This window comes from Paralichthys olivaceus, chromosome 17, assembly GCF_024713975.1.
Source record: "Paralichthys olivaceus isolate ysfri-2021 chromosome 17, ASM2471397v2, whole genome shotgun sequence".
In the NCBI taxonomy this organism is placed as follows: Eukaryota; Metazoa; Chordata; class Actinopteri; order Pleuronectiformes; family Paralichthyidae; genus Paralichthys; species Paralichthys olivaceus.
Window position 1 is genome coordinate 6,382,546 of NC_091109.1, and position 20,323 is coordinate 6,402,868.

General features: G+C 40.2%; 1 protein-coding gene across 5 annotated transcripts in view; it reads left to right on the forward strand.

Annotated features, from left to right (window-relative positions):
• myripb (myosin VIIA and Rab interacting protein b) overlaps window positions 1-8,303 on the forward strand; it is a 121,594-nt gene extending 113,291 nt beyond the window's left edge. For 2 of the 5 annotated variants that reach the window (XM_069512060.1, XM_069512059.1), the window contains 7 exons: window positions 69-794; window positions 989-1,051; window positions 3,516-3,707; window positions 3,798-3,959; window positions 4,184-4,279; window positions 4,437-4,497; window positions 5,646-8,303. In XM_069512060.1, the coding sequence (XP_069368161.1) occupies window positions 69-794; window positions 989-1,051; window positions 3,516-3,707; window positions 3,798-3,959; window positions 4,184-4,279; window positions 4,437-4,497; window positions 5,646-5,689 (1,344 nt within the window). In that variant the 3' untranslated portion in view covers window positions 5,690-8,303. The remainder of the gene's footprint in view (window positions 1-68; window positions 795-988; window positions 1,052-3,515; window positions 3,708-3,797; window positions 3,960-4,183; window positions 4,280-4,436; window positions 4,498-5,645) is intronic. The other 3 variants (XM_069512061.1, XM_069512062.1, XM_069512063.1) reach the window with 3 other exon arrangements.
• Window positions 8,304-20,323: the final 12,020 nt, after the last annotated feature.

A 20,323-nucleotide genomic window follows, 5' to 3' on the forward strand; every position in this document is an offset into this window, starting at 1 on the left:
GTATATTTCATGCTTAATATTTATTTTCCTTTCTTGTCTGTGTTTTTGTGTTTCTCTCTTCATTCAAGGAGAACAGTGGTTTCCTGCTCAACGCCCTGTTGAAGAGAGGTCTTAGTGAGGAGCAGCCAGCACCCGACACTATGCCCACGGCCACAGCTGCACTAGACCCCTTCAGACTAGATGCCATGACACCAGAGCCCCAAGACTTGGACACAGTGGCCCCAAATTCAGCAGCCCTGAGCCCCCCACAGCCCCACTCTCTAGCTCCAGGGTCCGGAGACCTGGAAGAGGAGCTAAGGTTCCGACTCAGTCAGCTGGTCAAACGTGCCAACAGCAAAGACGACAGCTCCGCTGGAGAGGAGTGCCCTGCAGACAGACAGACGGACAAAGACAGCGACAGACAAAGAGAGAAGAAGAGGCTGAAAGACGCAGACAGGGAACGGCAGAGGGCGAGTGAGAGATTGAGGGAGAAGCCGAGTGAAACAGCTGAACAAGTGAACGGACAAGAGATGAAAAGGAGTGAGAGACTGATAAAGAGTCCTTCGATGAGAGAGGAAGGAAGGGTGAGGGAGAGGAGGTTAGAGAAGGGAGTGGAGAGTGTGGAAGAGAAAGTGGATGACCAGGAACAAACAAGAGGAGACAAAAGAGAAGCACACAGACAAAGCAAGAAACAACATAAGAGAGACGTGGAGAAGGAGGCCGCACAGAAAGGAGGAAGAAGGAGGAGTGGTTCAAGTGCAAGTTCACCTGCTGTTACACCTTCTTCCCAGGAGGAGGTGCTGTCAGACAACCAGGTGGGGAGAAGTATCTGTTTCCACTGCTCATCATCAGCTTTTATCACTGCTCTGCTTGAGTTCGTCTGTCTGTCTGCACTTTGATTAATTTATCTTCTTCCCACCTTCCTCTTCCATCCATTTGTTTAACAATCACTGCTGTGTGCTTCTCTTCTTCGTTTTCGCTGCTCTGTGTGTTTCTGTGTGTGCGTCAGGAGGGACAGAATGACTCGGAGCAACAGCAGAGGCTCCAGTTGCTCTCCTCTCTCTTGCAGCAGGTGAGATATGGGTGAGACAGCGAAGACTTCTTGTGACATGTGAAGGAGGCCTTGCTCAACAACAACTATGGCAACGCTGCTATAGTCACTTAATGTATTGTAATATATTTATTCCTCCCTGAAATGCACAGACGTGCTGCATACTGGTTGTGTGCATGTGTCTAATTGGGTCAAATGTGAATTGTGCGTGTGTTATATTTCACTTCTGCTGCAGCTTTCTAAAATACTAGTGGTAGCGTCTTTTCGCATGAATGAATTAAACAGAAGTCATCCATCATCAAAGAGCTGCAGACTTTATTTTTTATCATTAATAAAAACCTATGATCTTTGGGTTAAAAGCAAAGCTGCAGTATTGAAATTTTCACATAGTAAATCCACACCATCATTTACATAATGGGTGAGTCCAACCCCACACAAAGTCAGACAGACAGACTCACACACATTCATTTATGAGCTCACCTCCTGTACTAGTGTTGCATCTGAGGCGTGTGGGTCGATGCTGGTCACGTGCCGGACTCATAAGAGCTCCGCGTATGACAAAGGTGTGGTGTGGTCTATTTCTTATGGTTTTTCACAGCTCCCCTGTCAGACCTGTCAGGGCGGCTCGATCAAATGTAAAAGGAACAAAATGTGACATAAGGGAGTCATTCAGGGCTTTTTAGATATTTTATTTTATATATACACATCAAGTTACACAGGAATTCATATGCTGAATTTCACTTTTACATTTGCACAAGCATAACTGGCATGGCAATTTTATTTGTTTGTTTGTATATTACTTAACCATTCGACTGAACTCATTAAATGTTGGTGTGGATCCAGATCAGGGGGCTGGTCCAGAATTCTTTTTTCACATTCTTTAATGTTGCAAGAGAGTTTTAAAGCGTTTTTAAACATTCAACACATTGATGGATCTTATGGGTGTGTACAATTTGGTGCCAAACCAAATAAAAATCCAGATTTAATGTGGTTTACACTGGAACTCAACATGAATTAAAAACAACTACTAGATCATACAGTTATATGGGAAATACCATTCATAACTATAACTATTAATTAATTGTAGTTTATTATTGACAATAATACAGGCTTTAAAAATCTTAACATTTCTTACTTGATTTAAAAGTGTGCCCCAACTCTTCTTCCCATTTTAAAGTTGTGAAACCTGCCCCTGCTCTTAACTATTAGGTTAATTAGTCATTTAGAAATCCTACATATTCCAAAGTGACATATTCCTTTCTTACATTATATTATTATATATATTTCTGTCTGGAACAAAACTATGAGTTAATGTTTCAGCATCATGACCAGTGAGGCATGTTTGTGCATCAGGGTGTTTGATCTGAATGACGACGGCCTGGTTCTTTGGAGTGGATGACAACATCAGACTCTCACCGAAGATCCATTTCTCAATCGACCAACCCCAAGTCAATATCTCCCAGCATCCATCTCTGCGTCTCCGTCTTTGTAACATCACTGAACAGTTCATTTAAAAGAAAGATGAGAGGTTTGGTCCTCAGCCTCTCATCTGTCTCCCTGTACTGTAGCTTGTCTTTACTAACGCTCTGCCCCTCATCTCTCTCTCTCTTTCTCTCTCCCATAAACCGGGTGATACTCTGCCTTTCAGACCGTTGCGTCTGTGTGGCTGAGAGCGATCAATACGCCTCCAACCCCACTGATCAAAGCTTTACATCCGTCTCTCTTTACTACGACATCTCGTTTCCTATGTGTTCAGAAGAAAACAGCATATTTCCTTACAAAGACGGCATGTTCACCACTGAACTATGATTTAGCTCAGAATTTGAAAACAAGCTGCTCTAGTTAATCTGAACACATTGACTGAGATGTTTATTTATCTTTTAAAGGACTTTTCCTGTTTCTTTATTAACTCAGCTTGCAACATTTAGCAATTTTTCTAAATGTTTGGATCAGATGGCGCACTCGTACATATTGTTGTTGAGGGGCTCTGATGGACAAGTATTATCGTGTATCTGCTGTGATTTGAAATTGAGAATTTAACAGATGGCTGAATTTGTGGTTCTTAAGCTGCACAAATGTTTTTATTTCTCTCCTCATCTGTATAGAGATAATACTTCATCATCCATCACTTTTTGCACATCTGAGCTCAAACATCCATAGCTCCATTGGTTTTCACTTGCTTCCTTCCGTCCTCCTCTTCCCCCTCATTTCTCCCGATTCTGGATTTTTCCCCAGCTCTTTTCGTGATGCAACAGTAATGCGTTTCACACTGCACAGTCTTCCTTTACACACTTTGAACATGTGTAATGATAAAGTCCTAAAGTCCTGATTGAAGTTTGTTATATTCCCCTATTTCATGTCATCATGTGACAAAAAGTCACATGATGACATGAAATATTTAATTAAAATAAATGTTTTGTTCTTTTTTACTTGTAGCCTTTCAGGGTGTACCCTACACTGACTGTATTTGTATGTGTCTCTGAAGCAGAAGTACTCTGCGGCATCTCTCTGCAGCATCACCACAGAGGTGCTGAAGGTTTTGAACGCCACAGAGGAGCTGATTGGTGAGGCGGGAGGTGAGAGCTACACCCCCTCCGACTCCATGAGTGCTTCACCGATCTCCAACTGCTCCGAGACCCGGCGGCTAGACCAGAGGCTGACTAAGATGGAGGAAAATGTAAGTTGGTCAGCAGCTACAGTTCAATTATTCAATCTTGCCATCAAAGGTCGAAGGGAACTAACAGTCCAGGTTATCTCCTTCACAAAGGTGTACCTCGCTGCTGGTGCTGTGTATGGCCTTGAGGGGGCGCTGGGGGACCTAGAGCAGTGTGCCCGCAGTATTAGCAGTGGTACCACAGACACAGATCTAGCTTTCCTGGAAGACCAGGTCGCCACTGCAGCTGCTCAGGTCCAGCAGTCTGAAATACAGGTACTTTTTTTTTTTCATGAAACTCAGGTTTGAAGTCACAAAATTAGGAAGTGGATATCTGAAGGTGAAAATAATGACATAGTTCATCATTGTAATTTGAAACATCTTTCAAAGTGCTTCTTGGGCATTTTGCCGAGACTAAAATAATTTTTTTAAGAATAATTGCATAAATCATATTGCAATGGGTTGTATTTGCTGAATGAAGCCTCCTTCTCCTTTTTAAGATCTCAAACATTGAGGCCAGAATATCAGCCCTGAAAACAGCTGGTTTGAACGTGACCGTCTGCAATCGCTTCTCCAAGTACAAGCCAAAGGCGAAGGTATCACACTGCCGTTCAAGTTTATCAACAATATCTGTGAGAACAAATGTATGTTTACTTTTTAACATGTTAAGGAACATAAGGAAAAGGAGAACATATAGCAGCTCTAAACCAGGACCAGGGTGTTTGTGGTGTCTAATAGATTCTCTCATTACAGCCTCAAACTCTGGATTCATCACGCCATCAAAGACGGAAGCTTCCAGCACCTCCTCTGAAAGGTATCACACAAGTTGTTTTTAATGACAGCATGTGTAAGCAGAGATAAAGTAAATACAATGTCAACTATGAGGGAAATATCAATGATAAACATTTTTACAATCATCCAGCAAATTTTGATGGGAGTAGAGACTGTAGAATAGTGTTTATAATAAAATAAATTATTATATTGGTCATTAATTATGCATAAAAAGTATAATTATAAATCAATGTAACTTTTCGAGTTGGATTTGTATGCCTTCCTGTGTTATCAGCACAGAAGCAAAATAATTTTCATATCAACCAGTGTCAGAGGTTTATGACTAAATACTGATTGATATTTATTAAAATGGGGAAATAAAATATCGTCTTCACTCTATAGTTGATGTAATGATAGATATAGGATATATGTGTATAAATGTGGCAGGTATCTACTGCTGTGTTGTTCTGCTGCACATCCGTCACCAAGTTAAGCAAAAGTAAAGTGAGTCTGCTCTCCTGAGCTGACTTACACAGATTATCACATCGATCCATACTCTTGTAACCAGAGTGAGTGAGAGAGACAGAAACATGGAGAGGGACACGAACGAAGGGACACTCATTCAGTTAATGTCACACATTTTGTGCTTTGTCCTGAGAGAAGAGATCGACGGCTGAATGGATGCAGAAGTGAATACATCTGCTAGAAATGGAACTGAAAAGCTCCATTAGATGTTAGGCATTCAACATGGAAAACACACACAGTGCAGGAGGATAAGGCTGTTTTTGTTTTTTTTAATCAACCAACAAGAAATCTGTTCCTTTTCACGTCAGTGAATGGTCTTTTTCTGTTTTCTTATTTTCTTTTTGTCTTATTTTTTTCTTCACCTGCATTCCACACAATAGCTCTGACTCAGGTTGGGGGGTTGTCAGCGTTCTTCAAAGACAGGACGCAGTATAATGGGGCAAAGCCAGTGACCAAGACATGTATTTGAGTCATTGATTTCAGCTGAGAGTGTCCTTTTTATTATCATTCCATGTTCTCTCAATTTATGTCCAGGAAGACTGTCCTGTTCATCTGAACAATTTGTTACTGACAATTTGTCTTTTATCTGGACAACCCAATCATTGTGCAGGGTATTTCTCTTTTGAATACTACTTTTCTTCAGACTGGGTTTTTTTTGCCTTTCAGAAAAGTTGGAGCCAGAGCAACAGGTGAAAGTGTTTCGGCCATAGTGACAGTTGGCAGCACAACGAGTCCCTCAGGGCCACTTCACAGCCCCATGGACGGGGGCCCATCTCATCCAGTGCCTTGACCCAGCGTCCGCCTCCAGCTCCAAGCCAAGCAGGGGCCAACACCTGCCCTGTGTGACCCCACCAAGCACTCTGCCCAAAGCCAGGCACTTTACCGCCTCAATGGAGACACCTTGCAGGAGACGCGACTGGCTCTTTCCCCTTTTTCCACGGTATCCTCCATGTTCTCATCGCCACCAAAGTGTGGTCAAGCAAGGTTGAACTCAACATCGGTATCTCTGCCTTAAAATCTGAAAAAACTCCTCGTGGCCCAACTCCAAAAGAATATCTGTACAGGCAAAGAAAAAAGAAAACATGTCCCTCTATCTGTTTGCAAGAGTATTGTGATTTATGTGAAATGAAGATGTGGCGAAATCTTTCAAAGACTTTCTGTGATTCAATGTCTGAAGAAGAGGCGGAGCCGTGTTTAACACTGCATCTTCTCGCTCACCAAATGAAAGGAATTGTATTCTATTATTTAAGAGCTAATTTTGGATGATTGTCAGTTTATACACACAATTGTAATCATTGCAACACCTTTGGAATTGTAAGAATAAATGCAGTTCTCAGAAAAATTGTTTAAATTTAGTATTATGAAACTCTAGATGGCAATGAGCACAAAACACACTTTAGAAATAGTCACTCTAAACAAACCAGTTAAATGAATAGTGCAACCCTATTTAAATGCTTATTTCTTGCTGAGAGTTAAATAAGAGGTTTGATACCACTCATGTTTGTATGCTAAATGTAAAGAAAGTACAGTAGAGGCATGTTAAACATGGAGGCTCACCTGTTCTGCCAAAAAACAGCCTTCTAGCACTTTGAAAGCTTATACTTGTACATTAATAAGTGTGATAAGAACTTTAATGTGGTCCATGTCCATCCATTAACATGGAGGCAGGATGTATGACCTATACTGCAGAGAGCCACCAGGTGGTAATCGAGACACTTTGGCTTCACTTCTGAGGAGCAGTCATGTCGTTCAGCTTTGTGACGGACAGCTAAGCAGTTAGCGGAAAGTTGCTATACACTAACATTGATAATTAGAGGCACTTTAAACTGTACAAAAAGGCTGATGCATACTTTAACTAACCTGGTGTTCTGGTGTCATATTTAGCATATAGACATGTGAGCGGTATTGCCCTTTTCATGTAACTCAAATTATTCCTATAATAAATATCAATTGTAATGTTTTTGGGTAAGTGCTCTCCCATTTAATTAAAAATAGAAATATTAAGACACAACATAACCCTCCACAGGTCTGACAGTCAGGTTGGAAATCTTTCGGATTTCCTCAGAGCAGTATTCTTCAACCCGAAGACATTTCTTCCTCTGTCATCTTTGTTTACTTTCCAACATTGTGGCCTTTAGGTTTGAACAAACATGTTTTCCCTTTGCTGGGTCATATCCAAACTTTTTGGTTGCTTTCAGCATAATCCTGTAAAGACTTTTACATAATGAAGCCTGATGGGCTATGACAGATGCCATGAAACCATGATTTTGTTACAAACAATTTATTTTTGTACTTACTGAACGTTTTTATGCAATACTGCTGAAATAAGTACTATTGCAAATTAAAGGCTTTATTCTCTCCTCAAAGGAGCCCTCCTCAGTCAGTCCCATCATGTGTGGTGACTAAAAGTGCTTTCAGTGTGTGTCTGCATTTACCATTTGATATTCTGCCAGTAATGACGATGGTAAATGCTGCAAAAACACAGGCAGCAATAGGCATTTTAGGAGCGGCTAGTACAGTTCATACTGTGTTTGTACCTCTTAAACATTAGATTTGAGAATAATGCCTTACATTTTTTGGGGTTCTTTTGCTTTTACTCCTTCACTACTTCATTAGTTAGAATATAAGTTAGCCATGCACACAGTTGACAAGGCTTTTACTTTGGCTAACAGCTCGAGTGCTAGTTAGTACATGTGCTGGGCTGCTTGAACTAAAAGGTGTGACGATCTCCGTATGAATGCTCTGCCCCTTCTATTAGTGAGCTTTTCATTCCACTCCTTTCAAATCTCTGGTTTTGCACATTGATCCTGTACTTTTGTAAACATTATTATCAGAGGTGTCGGTGTAAACAGTAAGAAAAGCATGTTTCAGGATTTATCAAATGGATGTTAAATTTCCCATGAGAAGCACAGCCAAAAGGGTCCAATCATCAGTGTCCTGTATTTTTCTAAAGTATAAAAAAATGTAGTACTTCATGAGTTTGTTAATATGTATATGTGTGAAAAGATGGATATGATATAGACTAATATGTGTATTGCTCATAGTTGACCAATCTTTGGTGTTTTGTGCAAGAGACTGCTGCATATACATGTCATGACTGGATTCACACAGATAAAGATATTACTTAATTCCTGTTTAAATCCAGCTTGAAAGACTATGAAGAGGTTCACTGTGCACAGCTCCACTTCTACGTGCAATTGTTTGTTGCAATCCATACATGTTGGGCAAACTATTAATGTGCAAAAAATACAGATTATCTGTGCCACAGTACTCTGAGGAAAAAAATGTATATGAAATGAATAAAATTTTCAAACCTAAAACTTCTTTTGAAAGTGTTTTTGTGTGCTTCAATATAGGACATCACACAATGAAAACAGTATTTTATGTACACAGATGTGAAGAGGGATTTAATGTCCACCAAGGCCTCAGAACAGACACCAGAGGAAATGCAGTACAATACCATAATCAAAATAAAGACACTCCGTTTGAATAGAGGGAGAGAACACGCTGTCATGGTAACCAGTCCGTCTTCACCGTCCAGCGTTTTCAAGGTTCTCCTCGTTTCAGATGCTGTTGAGCAGCTCCAGCATCTTGACGACATGGTGCATCCTGCTGCGCCTCCTCCCAAAGCGTCAGACACAAATACAAAACCTTTACAATGTTAAATTCAGAATTGTCCGAAATTACATCAGTTTCTTTATGAGTTGGTGAGAGTTTAGTTGATCCAAACTTTGTTTTTCATCCTCATGTTACATTTTACATTGAATGGAATATTTTCAGAGGTAGGGTGCAGGTGATAATTTGATCTTGTTTCAAACCACATGAGAAAACCACACAAGGCAGGACATATATTCATCCTGGAGCCTAAAGATGTAAGGTTTAAAGCTCGAACAAAACAAAAATCATGTCACCATGAAGATGCGGAACAGAAATGATTCAGCTAATTACTTTATGTTTCCAAACACAGGGGCACTTCAGATGGAATTTCTTTTAAAAGCACATTTAATTTCCTGTAGATGAGTTAAGGTCCAGTGTGTAAGATTTAGGTGAAAGGGAACTATTGGCAGAAATTTAATGTAGAATAATCCTCATGATGTTTTCAGTAGTTCATTTCATCTAAATTGTATGTATTGTCATTTTCTTTACCTCGGAAAAGGCCCTTTATATTTAAATAAAATATTGACATCAAGGGGGTCCTCTCTACGGAGGCCGCCATCTTTTTTTAAAGTACTCTAGACTGGACAAACTAAACACCTTTTGAGTTTTTATGACAACTACAGACTACCACAGGTTCTCTTACATATTTGGAAGGGGAGGGTGAGGTAAGAGGTATTCAGCTGCAACATGAAACTACAACACTAGATATCACTAAATTCGACACACTGTACCTTTAAGTTGATTTGTTTCCATTAAGGCCACTTTTACCAGAGGTGGTTAGTTACTCTGAAGTGGAATGTAGGTAAAACTTAACATATTGCACTTCAATGTGAAATGTCACTTAAAATTACAACAAGGTCATAACGCTGTGCACCACTCACAGCACAGAATACGAGAAGCTTATGAGTTCAACACTTTTTTTCCCCCAATATAAACATCCCACAACACTGTGAATGTTTAAATAAAAATATTTCTAGATAACATAGTTTATTGTGATAAGTCACATTTTTATTTTGTTTAAAGACATTTTTCTCCTTATTAAAAAATATGGTTTCAAATTTCTTTAAGAGAAAGACAGTTAAAAAGGTAAATCAGTGATTTGTTAAACCTGCTCACTGTGCTTACATGATTCATTAAGATTATAATGATAGTGGACCGTTATTACTGTTATAAACATTTTCAACAATTACTATTGATCAAAATTGTGATTGCTGACATTTTATCAAGTTATAAAATTAAGTTGTTATATATAGTTTAGGCATGCAGAATATAATAGTTAGTAAAACTTCAGTGGACACCCTTCTAACATTGAGAGGTAGAATTTAAAACATGCAATAGACTTGAAGATTAAGTTAAAATAATCATTTATTAGTCCCACTACACATTTACACAGGGGATATTGAAAAGAGAAACATTAGTAAAAGTAAATATGCATTTTAAACAATACAAATTGATTAATTGAGTATATAGTGTGACATGCACATTGTACACTGGTACTAAGTTAGTTTTTTTGTTTTTTAAGTCCATGTCATCATGGACTATAGTGGAGTCAAGGTCAGCTCTTGTCCACTCCAGATTCAGGAGAAAGGTAAAGGAGAATAACACCATCACCCAATAATGAACTAAAGCAACTGTGAACTTTAACAATTGATGAATGGAGGGTTTCTGTAATTATAATTGTCAAATTAGTAGTTCCAGCAGCTACTGCTTTAACTCCTGTCACATAAGAAATTAGTTTAAAAAAAAAAAAAAAAGTAAATGTCTGACAATGTCTGATTGTAGTTTGAAGATGGACAAAATTTGAAGATAATCACCAAGTTGAGAGATAAGCAACAATTTTACTTGATGAAAAAAGTGATGATATTCAGTGATTCAATACAGGGTTGGATACAATAAATATGACATGGTAACTGCAGCAATACATTCAAAATGTCTCTAAATTGCATTGTGTTGTTATGCATCATGTCCAATAGTGTCTTGTGACACTTTGCAGCGCATCATGTTGTAGTGTGTCATGTGTCCTGTTGTAGGGCAATGTTGTGTGTCTCTGGTTAGGGACAGTTTTTCAGAGTCTGTGATGTAGGAGGTACTTGGTTGGATCAAGTTTTTGGCTTAAGACAGCACAGTCCATGTTAAACTGACTTGTTCCATTTGGAGAAGAGGTCTTCAGGTCAAGGCAGTACACAAGGCTTGGTGAGGTCAGGTCACAGCATTCATACTGCTTCAAGATTTAACATGTGACAAACAGAAAAACAATTAGCAGGAGTATAAAACAACCAAAGTTAAAAAATAAGTGGCATAATCCATCTTAAAGGACATACCTGAACACATCCTGGGGCAGTAAGGCAACAAGGAGGGCTGGGTCCATCTTGGTCATCTTCATCCCAGAGCACCGAGGCATTGACATGAAGTAGGGTTGGTAATCCATAGCAGTCTTCTTCAGTTGTCATGGACACAACTTTGTTGGCTTTTCTGGTGGGCTGCAGGCTTCCATCACTGTATGGCATGTGTGTTCTGCAAGTATTTAACCAAAGAGTATGATTACATATATTCTTTGCATTTGTCTTATATTTATCAAATGTTTGGGGGTGCACAAGTAGCTCACCTGTTTGAGCGTTGAAGTCCACGTCCTTGTCACAGTGGCCCCTGAGTTCTTTGAGTGGAATTGCCAATTTTTTCCATGTGCCAATTGTTGAGAAATGGAAAGCCAAAGATTGGTTTCACTTGGTGTCTGATCCCATTTCAACCCTTTGAGTGGGTGGGGGTTCAACAGCTGACCCCTTTTGGATTACAAGGGAATTTAGTGTGGGAGTTTCTATGACAATACTGGAGAAAAATATGCCCTCATATACATACATGACACCTTGTCTACCCACAAATAATGCAAAGACAAAAGGCAAGGAGAAAGGCTTGAAACTAATGCACTGTTCTCACTTTGACAGAACCAGTTGCTTCTTCAAATACTGTACAAGCTACCTATGTGCTCCTACCTGCCTACTTTTTAACAAAAAACAGTATTGCCTGACTGCATCCATCAAATGCTGGTATTGCATCAGACCCTCCCACCCCATACCTCTCCAACATTGGCAAACAGGTATTTGTGCCACCCTTTATCTGCAACTTTCCCAAATTAACAATCTAACATCTAACACTCACTTCACACCTAAGTTTGACAAGTCATTTGGGACAATGCTTATCCCAATGTCTTGGTTAATTGCATAAGAAACAGCGACTCCAAGTTGTCTTGGTAGAGTTCATCCTCTGCTCCTGATTCTGTAGCTTCCCCCTAAAGTTTCTCTGCTTCAACCCTCATCTGACTTTGCATAAAAACAATCCCACATCTTTGTCCTCATGTCTCACCCTCTGTCATGCAGCTTTCCAACATTCACTGATGTTGTCACATCTGCAAAAGGAGCCGTTTCCCAGTTCAGCATGACGGCTTTCATGTGTTGGGTAAGATGTGACAAAAGATCATTGACTCAGCAGACAGCAAAAAGTGTTTGATCTTATTCATCCAAATGCTTTAGACTCACCCTCTACAAGTTATCATTGGTGTATATTGCTCTTCTGCAATATTCTAACGTGGTCCCAATTATCTTACTTTGATGCCAAATCTGCCAAAACCAGATGGATCCTTGTCTGGTTTCGGAAACTGGCAACTCTGCAAGGGTCAATGATCAGACTTCATCAAACACAGAGAAAAAGGGGAAGGATCAAATCCTTACCTTCTTATGCGAGTCGACTCTATTTACCTTGTTCTCTGTAGTTAAAGAAATCCAACCCATTAAAACCTTACTGATTTCCAAATTAAGGAAAAAAATATATTGACTGATAAGACTGACTTGTAAAGAGCTTGTTGTAGCATTTGGTTAAATTAGGAACAAGCATTTGAAGTTGTCTGCTTTGTCATTGGTCTCAAGACACATCTAGCCTAACATGTGAAAACAGTCATGCTAAATTAAGAAAACCGCTTCCTTTCACAGGTGTGATGGCAACAGTGAATGTTGAAAAGCCACATGTAGAGATAGTGAGATATGGGGACAAAGTAATAAGATTGTCTCCATGCAAAGTCAAATGAGGATTGAAGCAGAGAGAAACTTCAGGAGGAGGCCACAGAATCAGGAGCAAAGGAAGAACTCTGCCGAGACAACCATGTTGTAACCATCTCTAATGCAACTAACTGGGACGTTTCAGACAGAAAATCCAGGATAATCACCACTGGTTGTTCCTAGTTTTGGGCACAGGGATGCACAAGTGTTAAAATGCAACTAAAGACACAACAAAAAGAGAAAAATTATAAAAATACATCAGTGAACAAGGTTTATCAACCTTATAAAAGGTAAAAATAAGACAAAGTGAATCCAAGTCATGCTACCAAAATGGAAATCAATGCACTTAATACTTCCCCTTCACACTTCTGCCACAAGAAGACACTTTAACAACAGTCTACAGCCTTCCTATCAAAGCCTATCCTGTTTCCACTATGACAATGCCTTTTAACACAACTGCTAGGATTCAGCCTACAATATGATGCATTAGTTTAAATAATGTGTAACTCAGGAGAACATTGCAAAATTTGGTGTCAACCTGGTTCACTTGAAATGAGTCATAATCAAATTATCTGAGTTGTCTCTCTGCCAGGCTTACTTCCTCCCAAAGAACCCAAACGCGCTTCTATTCTGTCCCCTACATACAGAGTGAAGACAATCCCATATATGTATGAAACTGTCCAAATATATCCCTGCATCACCGATTACGCAGCAAAAACGAGCGACTGAGACGTACGCTAGTGTCATAACGCTTTGCAGGGGTGGATTAAATTCCCCTGCTGGGAGGCCTCCCAATATTATGTGCAACGATGAAACTTGAACACAGAAAGGTTCAACTTGAGTCTCCAGTTGGAATTAAACTTGGCAGATGAGACAAGGCCGCTTATACCTTGATGCAATGAAAGCAGGCAAAACTAGATATAATTTAGTATTTGGTCACAATTTGATAGCAAAATAGTCAGATGCCAATAGAGAATGAATGCTTCTCAAAATACATCATTCATGGGCTGAATAACCACCTGACAAAAGTCTCCAATTCAAGTCTAACAATGTTCAAATATTTTAATTGTAACAACTCCTCAAAAACTAATCAATAAAATTGTCCAAGAGCTAAATTTTGTCATTTCAACATGAAGGAATATCAGGGGAAAAAATACTGTTGAAATCTACTAAATATTCTGAATACTACTACATGCTCTTTGCAGTAATTTAGAATAAATCTCACACGATGTTCCATCTTAGTACTTTATAATTGACCCAACACTGAACCCATGATCAAAATAACTACAATGAACAACAACTTTCAAAGAAACAAGCTGTTTCATCTCATAGAAATAGATTTTCTCCAGTGATCATCATAAAAAACCCACTCTTCAAATTGAATTATTATTTAAGCTGAAAGTCTGACCCTGACTCAAACCCCCCTCCGCACCACATACAGACAGGTGGTGGTTCAGCCTTTGTTTAAAGTGGTGGTCGACTATGTCCTTTCAGTGACATCTTCCATTTGGAGGCGAGATCTTGAGGTCTAGGCAGTACACAGGGTTTGTTGTGCTCAGATCAGGCCACAGCATTCCAGCTTTGAATTTGAACACAAAAAAAAAGATTACAAAACAAGCAAGGTTTAAATAGAAGTGGATAATGCATCTGAAAGTATATATACCTGAAGACATCCTGGAGCGAAGATGCATCTTGATTGAGGAGGGCTGAGTCCATCTTGGCTATCTTCATCCTGGGACACAGACATTGTCACACCACAGCCTTTATCTTTAAGTTTGAACATGTGACACAGAAACAATAGGTATAAGTAAACAATAAGCAAGGTTCAAATATAAGTGGATAATCCATCTTTAAGAACATACCTGAAGACATCTTGGGACAAAGATATTGTTGGAGGATTGTGTCCATCTTCATCAGGGAACAGCATTCCAGCTTTAAGTTTTAACATGTGAAAAACAATTGGCATAAGTACACAGGCAAGATTCAAGTAGAAGTGGAGAATCCATCTTAAAGGACATACCTGAAGGTGGGCTGGCTCCATCCTGGCCGTCGAAGTGGTGGTGGGCTGGCTGGCTCCATCCTGGCCGTTGTGGTGGTAGTGGGCTGGCTGGCTCCATCCTGGCCGTCGTCATCCTGGTGGTGGTGGGCTGGCTGGCTCCATCCTGGCCATCGTCCTGGTGGTGGTTCCATCCTGGTCATCATGAGCTGGCTCCATCCAGGCTGTCGTCATCGAGGTGGGCTGGCTCCACCCTGGCTGTCGTCATCGAGGTGGGCTGGCTCCACCCTGGCTGTCGTCATCGAGGTGGGCTGGCTCCACCCTGGCTGTCGTCAACGAGGTGGGCTGGCTCCACCCTGGCTGTCGTCAACGAGGTGGGCTGGCTCCACCCTGGCTGTCGTCAACGAGGTGGGCTGGCTCCACCCTGGCCATTGTCGTCAACGAGGTGGGCTGGCTCCACCCTGGCCATTGTCGTCATTCTGTGAGACAGAGTCAAAGTTTGAGTAGTCAACACAGATGAGAGACCAAGACATGGCACCTTCAATACAAAAAAGCCAATGAAACAAAGAGGAGTGATGATAGACAGGCACTGTGGCCATGTTAGACAGTAGAAATGTGACAAGACTAGAGAAAGGCAGCAAAAGGCAGAGATCTAGCAAGAGAGAAAAAAGAGCAGCACGTAGTAGATGATCTATAAGGACATACCTGAAGGTGGGCTGGCTCCATCCGGAAGTCGAGTTGGTGGTGGGCTGGCTCCATCCTGGCCGGTGTAGTCATTCTGTGAGACACAAAGTCATCAAGGAGGGTTGGGTAGTCCACATAGATAAGAGAGAGACAGAAACAGAAAGAACAGATAAGAGAGAAACAGAAAGAACCATCACAAACAGTGGAAGATGGTGACCAAGACATGGAACCTTCAATACAAAAAAAAGCCAGTGAAAAAGGTGTGATTATATACAGGTACTGTGGCCATGTAAGACAGTAATGAATTGTGAAAAGACTAGAGAAAGGAGCAACATGCAGTGATCTAGCAAGAGAGAATAAAAATTTAAAAAACACTCACTACTTGTTTGCCATGTTGGTTCAAAATTCGACGAAAATGGAAATGCAGATCCGCCAGGAAACAAAATTCGATGAAAATGCAGATCCGCCAGGAAATTAAATTCGTCAAATGGAAATTGAGATCCGCCAGGAAATTAAAATTCGTCAAATGGAAATTCAGATCCGCCAGGAAATAAATTGGACGTGATGGATGATGGTCAGCCATGTTTGATAAATGAAAATAGAAATTAGGTCCCCTAAATGTCTGACGACGGATGGACGGCTACATTGGACGGAGAGGGAAATGCTGGTATTCTTAGGTGTTGCAATTGTGAATAAAGAGAAGCTTAGGCCATGTGGCACCACGACTACGACAGAGCACCTTCACAACACACCTACGACAAACTGATTTACATTCCAAAAACTAACCAGATTACTGAATCAGTGCTCTCTTCTCAAACAACATCAGTCCAGATCAATGTCTGATTCTACCAGATAACTACCTCAGCAGTTCCAAACCAACCAATACACTAGAATAACTACCTCAGCAGTTCCAAACCAACCAATACACTAGAATAACTACCTCAGCAGTTCCAAACCAACCAATACACTAGAATAAGTCAATTTCCTTCTTAATGCTCATTGAAACCCTAAAAAAGGAAGAATATCTCTGACGCTTCCACCCATTCCTGCAGCTGGCAGGCTAACAAAAAAAGAGAAGCTAAATGCTCCATTTCCATTGCGTGGGATTTATTTCTTACACCATAAAATTGGTTCTAATTTATGACTTAGTTGATTAACGGACATACGCATTTTGAACGGACGGATGGCTTTGTTGCCATGATAGATGATAGACCGGCACTGTGGCCGAGAAGAGACAGTCATGACACGGCGGCCATGACAAGAGGACAGATTGGCACGGTGGCTGCGGAAAAGGTGTTGCCATGGCGGCCAGGCGAAATGGAGAGGTACTTACTTGTTGGTCCATGGGCAATGTTTAAACGGACGCGCAAATTACTATTTTGAACGGACGCGCAAGCAGGTGGGTGGTCCTCTTCGTTGAGAAAATTGAGAAATAGAAATGCCTAGATGGAAGGAAAACCACAACCCATAAAGAATAAATACCACTTACTGTTGGGTAGATCCTAAGGATCTATTGTTTGGAAATGCACCAGGAATGAAAATGCAGGACGATGGAGCAGCAGCCATGTTGGACGGAGGGAAAATTACGAGCCTCATGAAAACCGAGTCATACTGATCAAGTCAAAAGATCTACAGTCTTGATTTTAAGAAACACTTGTTTTTAGGGTAGATTAATAAACATACTTTTAAGGAAGAATAAATTTAGTATTTAAGGCAGATTCAATAAATACTGTGTAAGGCAGATTAGAGTAAAGGTTTAAATTTGAGAATTTACTACTGATTATTGGAGCAATGATTTGGGTGGAAACTCAGTTTGTTTTTAATTTTGTCGAAAGCAGGATGCTTGCATTTCCATACCAACATTGTGCCCAGAAACCCTGTTCTCAGCTATTCCCAACCCTTATCTCTACACACAGTTTAGTTTTGATTTTAATAAAGGTGGACACACAATTCTCAAGGTTTTATTCCCCTGTCCTAAAATCTAGTCTAGTCTGAAGAGAACAGAGGGGAGGCCGACACGGCGGCCATCCAAAAGAGAAAATTTAAATATGGACTCACCCGTCGTTGATAAGCCTAAAAAGGAAAAGTTGTCAGCCATCAACATTTCATCATTGACAAATTGAAAGCCATGGCACTGCCGCCATTTCAAACAAACCAGACCACAGGACCTAATTTACTTAAATGAACTGCTGAGGTGAATCGAGTTTAGACATCAATACTGCATATCCTATCACATACTAGCCCTCAACAAAGTTCAAGTCCATATCTAACTCTCGGCTTCAGATCGGCTACACATTTCTCAGAGAAAATAAGAAAGAGGATAAGATGGATTCGCTGGCGAACAGGCGGTTGTGCCGCCATAATAAAAACATTTAAGGCACAGCGGCCAAGCGAGCTGGGGGCACGGCGGCCAAGCGAGCTGGGGGCACGGCGGCCAAGCGAGCTGGGGGCACGGCGGCCACCCAAGAAAAAAAACCTTAGTCCTACTGTTTGAAGATCTTCCTGAAGATCGACCTGAAAGACAGAAAAAAAAGCTAGGTCAGATTTGAATTTTCTTTAACATTTAAACAAATTCTAGTCGACATTCATCAAAACATGATATGTTTGTTATGTTGAGGCAGTAAATGTCTCCATGAAACCAGTTGACAGGAGTCACTCACCTCTTCTTAGGGAGTTCAGGTTCTTTGTGATGCTGGACCAGGTCAACCACGTCTCGCTGTGTCTACGACGAACAAGTTTCTGTTCCTAAAAGAAAACATTAAAGTTAAAACAAACCAAACTCAGGCTTTACATTGTCAAGTCAATTTTATTCACCTATCTAATTAATTAATTCTTATTTTATCAACATTTAATTTATCTTCATTAATTATATCAGTTCCATTTTATTGTTATTTCTTTAATTTCTCCTTTCATTTTACTCCCATAGTTTGCTCAGCCTTTATTTCCATTTTATTCCATTTCATTTAATTCTCCTTGAAAATCCTGCTGGGATATTAAACTGTTTTTGTGTATCTTATGTTGCTTTAAATGTTTTAAAAATAAAGATGCCAATAGATAAAAGACGGACATTTCCGTGATTTCATTTTCTGAAGTTTAGCTGAAATGTAGAAACTTACACACGTGAGAGTGATGACGGTAAACGTCCACGTGAAGTCACTCACCTTTAATGAGGAGCGCTGAAGCTGGACGTGGTTGACCTGTCGACTGTGTCCACGATGAAACGATAAACTAATATTAACGTTAAATGAAAACTTTCAAATAAAATAACGTTAAACTACAACTTCCGCCGCGCACGCGACAGTCGCAGCAGGTTGCTGTTGTTTTCTGGCGTGTGACGTCATACGCTGCTGCCGCGCGAAAACCCAGAAGTTTCCTCCCGGAGACAAACTTCTTCTCCCGGTCTCTCACTTTCTGCTCCGTCGCTTTGCGTCGCGTTCGTTTTGTCTCAGTTTGTTCAGCTTTGTTTCTGCAGCTCGTGACCTGAAGACGTGCCAGGCACAGACTGCGAGAGAATGAGCGAGTCAGCCTCTTCATCAGCTGATCACAAACACCTGATCACACCTGGTCAGGGGGCGGGGCCTTCAGCTCGTTGTGGAGGGGGGGCGATGATCATGTGTCGAGTGTAAATCTCTAATAATACTTGACATGTCCAGTGACGTGTATTTCCACTAGTAAAGAAGCAACACATGGATCCAGATAGAGCTGATGGTGATGATGAGATTATGTTTTATCTAAGAAGCGGATCTTTGATATTTCACTTTCAATGTGTGAAAGTCCAGAACATTATGAAGCTGCACTGTATTTATGTATTGTCTTTGCAATTAAGTCATTTATTTCCATGGCAGCCATTTCACGTTACGTTACATTATGTGGTAAGAAAAAAATTTTGTACTTGGAATCAAATTTATTTGAGTAAGTTCATCTAAAATACAATTAAATATTATCATCTACATATATTTTGTATGAAAACTGAATGAAAATCTGTAACATAAATACACATCTGACTTTTGTAACAAATCAAGCGGCTTGAAAATCTGAGTTCTGAACATGTAAATTGTGGACAGACCTTCTGCCCAATGTGCCTTTCGAAGACATGGCTGAATGTACCAAGGCAGCTGGGGTGAGATTCAAGATTCTACCGTGAGGTAAAACTGCAACAAGGTGCAGTCTGGTTCAATGTAAATATTCAACATGTCTGACACATCCTTGGTAAACTGAAGCAGAGCTGTGACTTACTGGAGGTAAGAATCCACTGAGATCGCACTGTGAGGCAAATGAGACGGGGTTCTATTTTTTAAAACTTAAAAACACTTTATGTAGTGACTATAATTAGCAAACTCTTTCTATGTAAACGTGCATAAGTAGATTTACAATGATAACGAGGGGGACAACTCTGCCCATTCATTGTAACTTACTGTCACTTTAATTTGGACATGGGTTTATGCTTAAACGTTTAAAATAATCAGTAAGAGGGGGCATGAAGGCACGGGATGGTGAGCAGGACCTCAGGTTAGGACAATGTATTGAGGTGCAAGTCCAGAACGAATGGGTCTTAAAAGTCAGTGATAATATGTTCAAATCAATTCTGAAATTTACCAATAAAGAGACGTCAAAATCAGAGTAATAAGTCCTTTTAGTAGATTTGGTGTGGATGTAAAATTTCCCATGAGAAGCACAGCCACAAAGGTTTAATCATTAGTGTCCTGTGTCTTTCTAATGTAAAAATAAAAGAATAGAACCACATGACAGAGTTTGTTAATATATGTATATGTATGAAAAATTTTTGCAATCCACATAACATGTTGGGGAAATTATTAATGTGCAAAAAAAACAGATTCTCTGTGTGCCACAGTACTCTGAGGAAAAAAGGGTATCATTCATTTAATACAATTTGCAAACCTAAAGCTTCTTGTGAAAGAGAAGGTTTGTTGCGCACCAGCAAATACAGGACGATCACA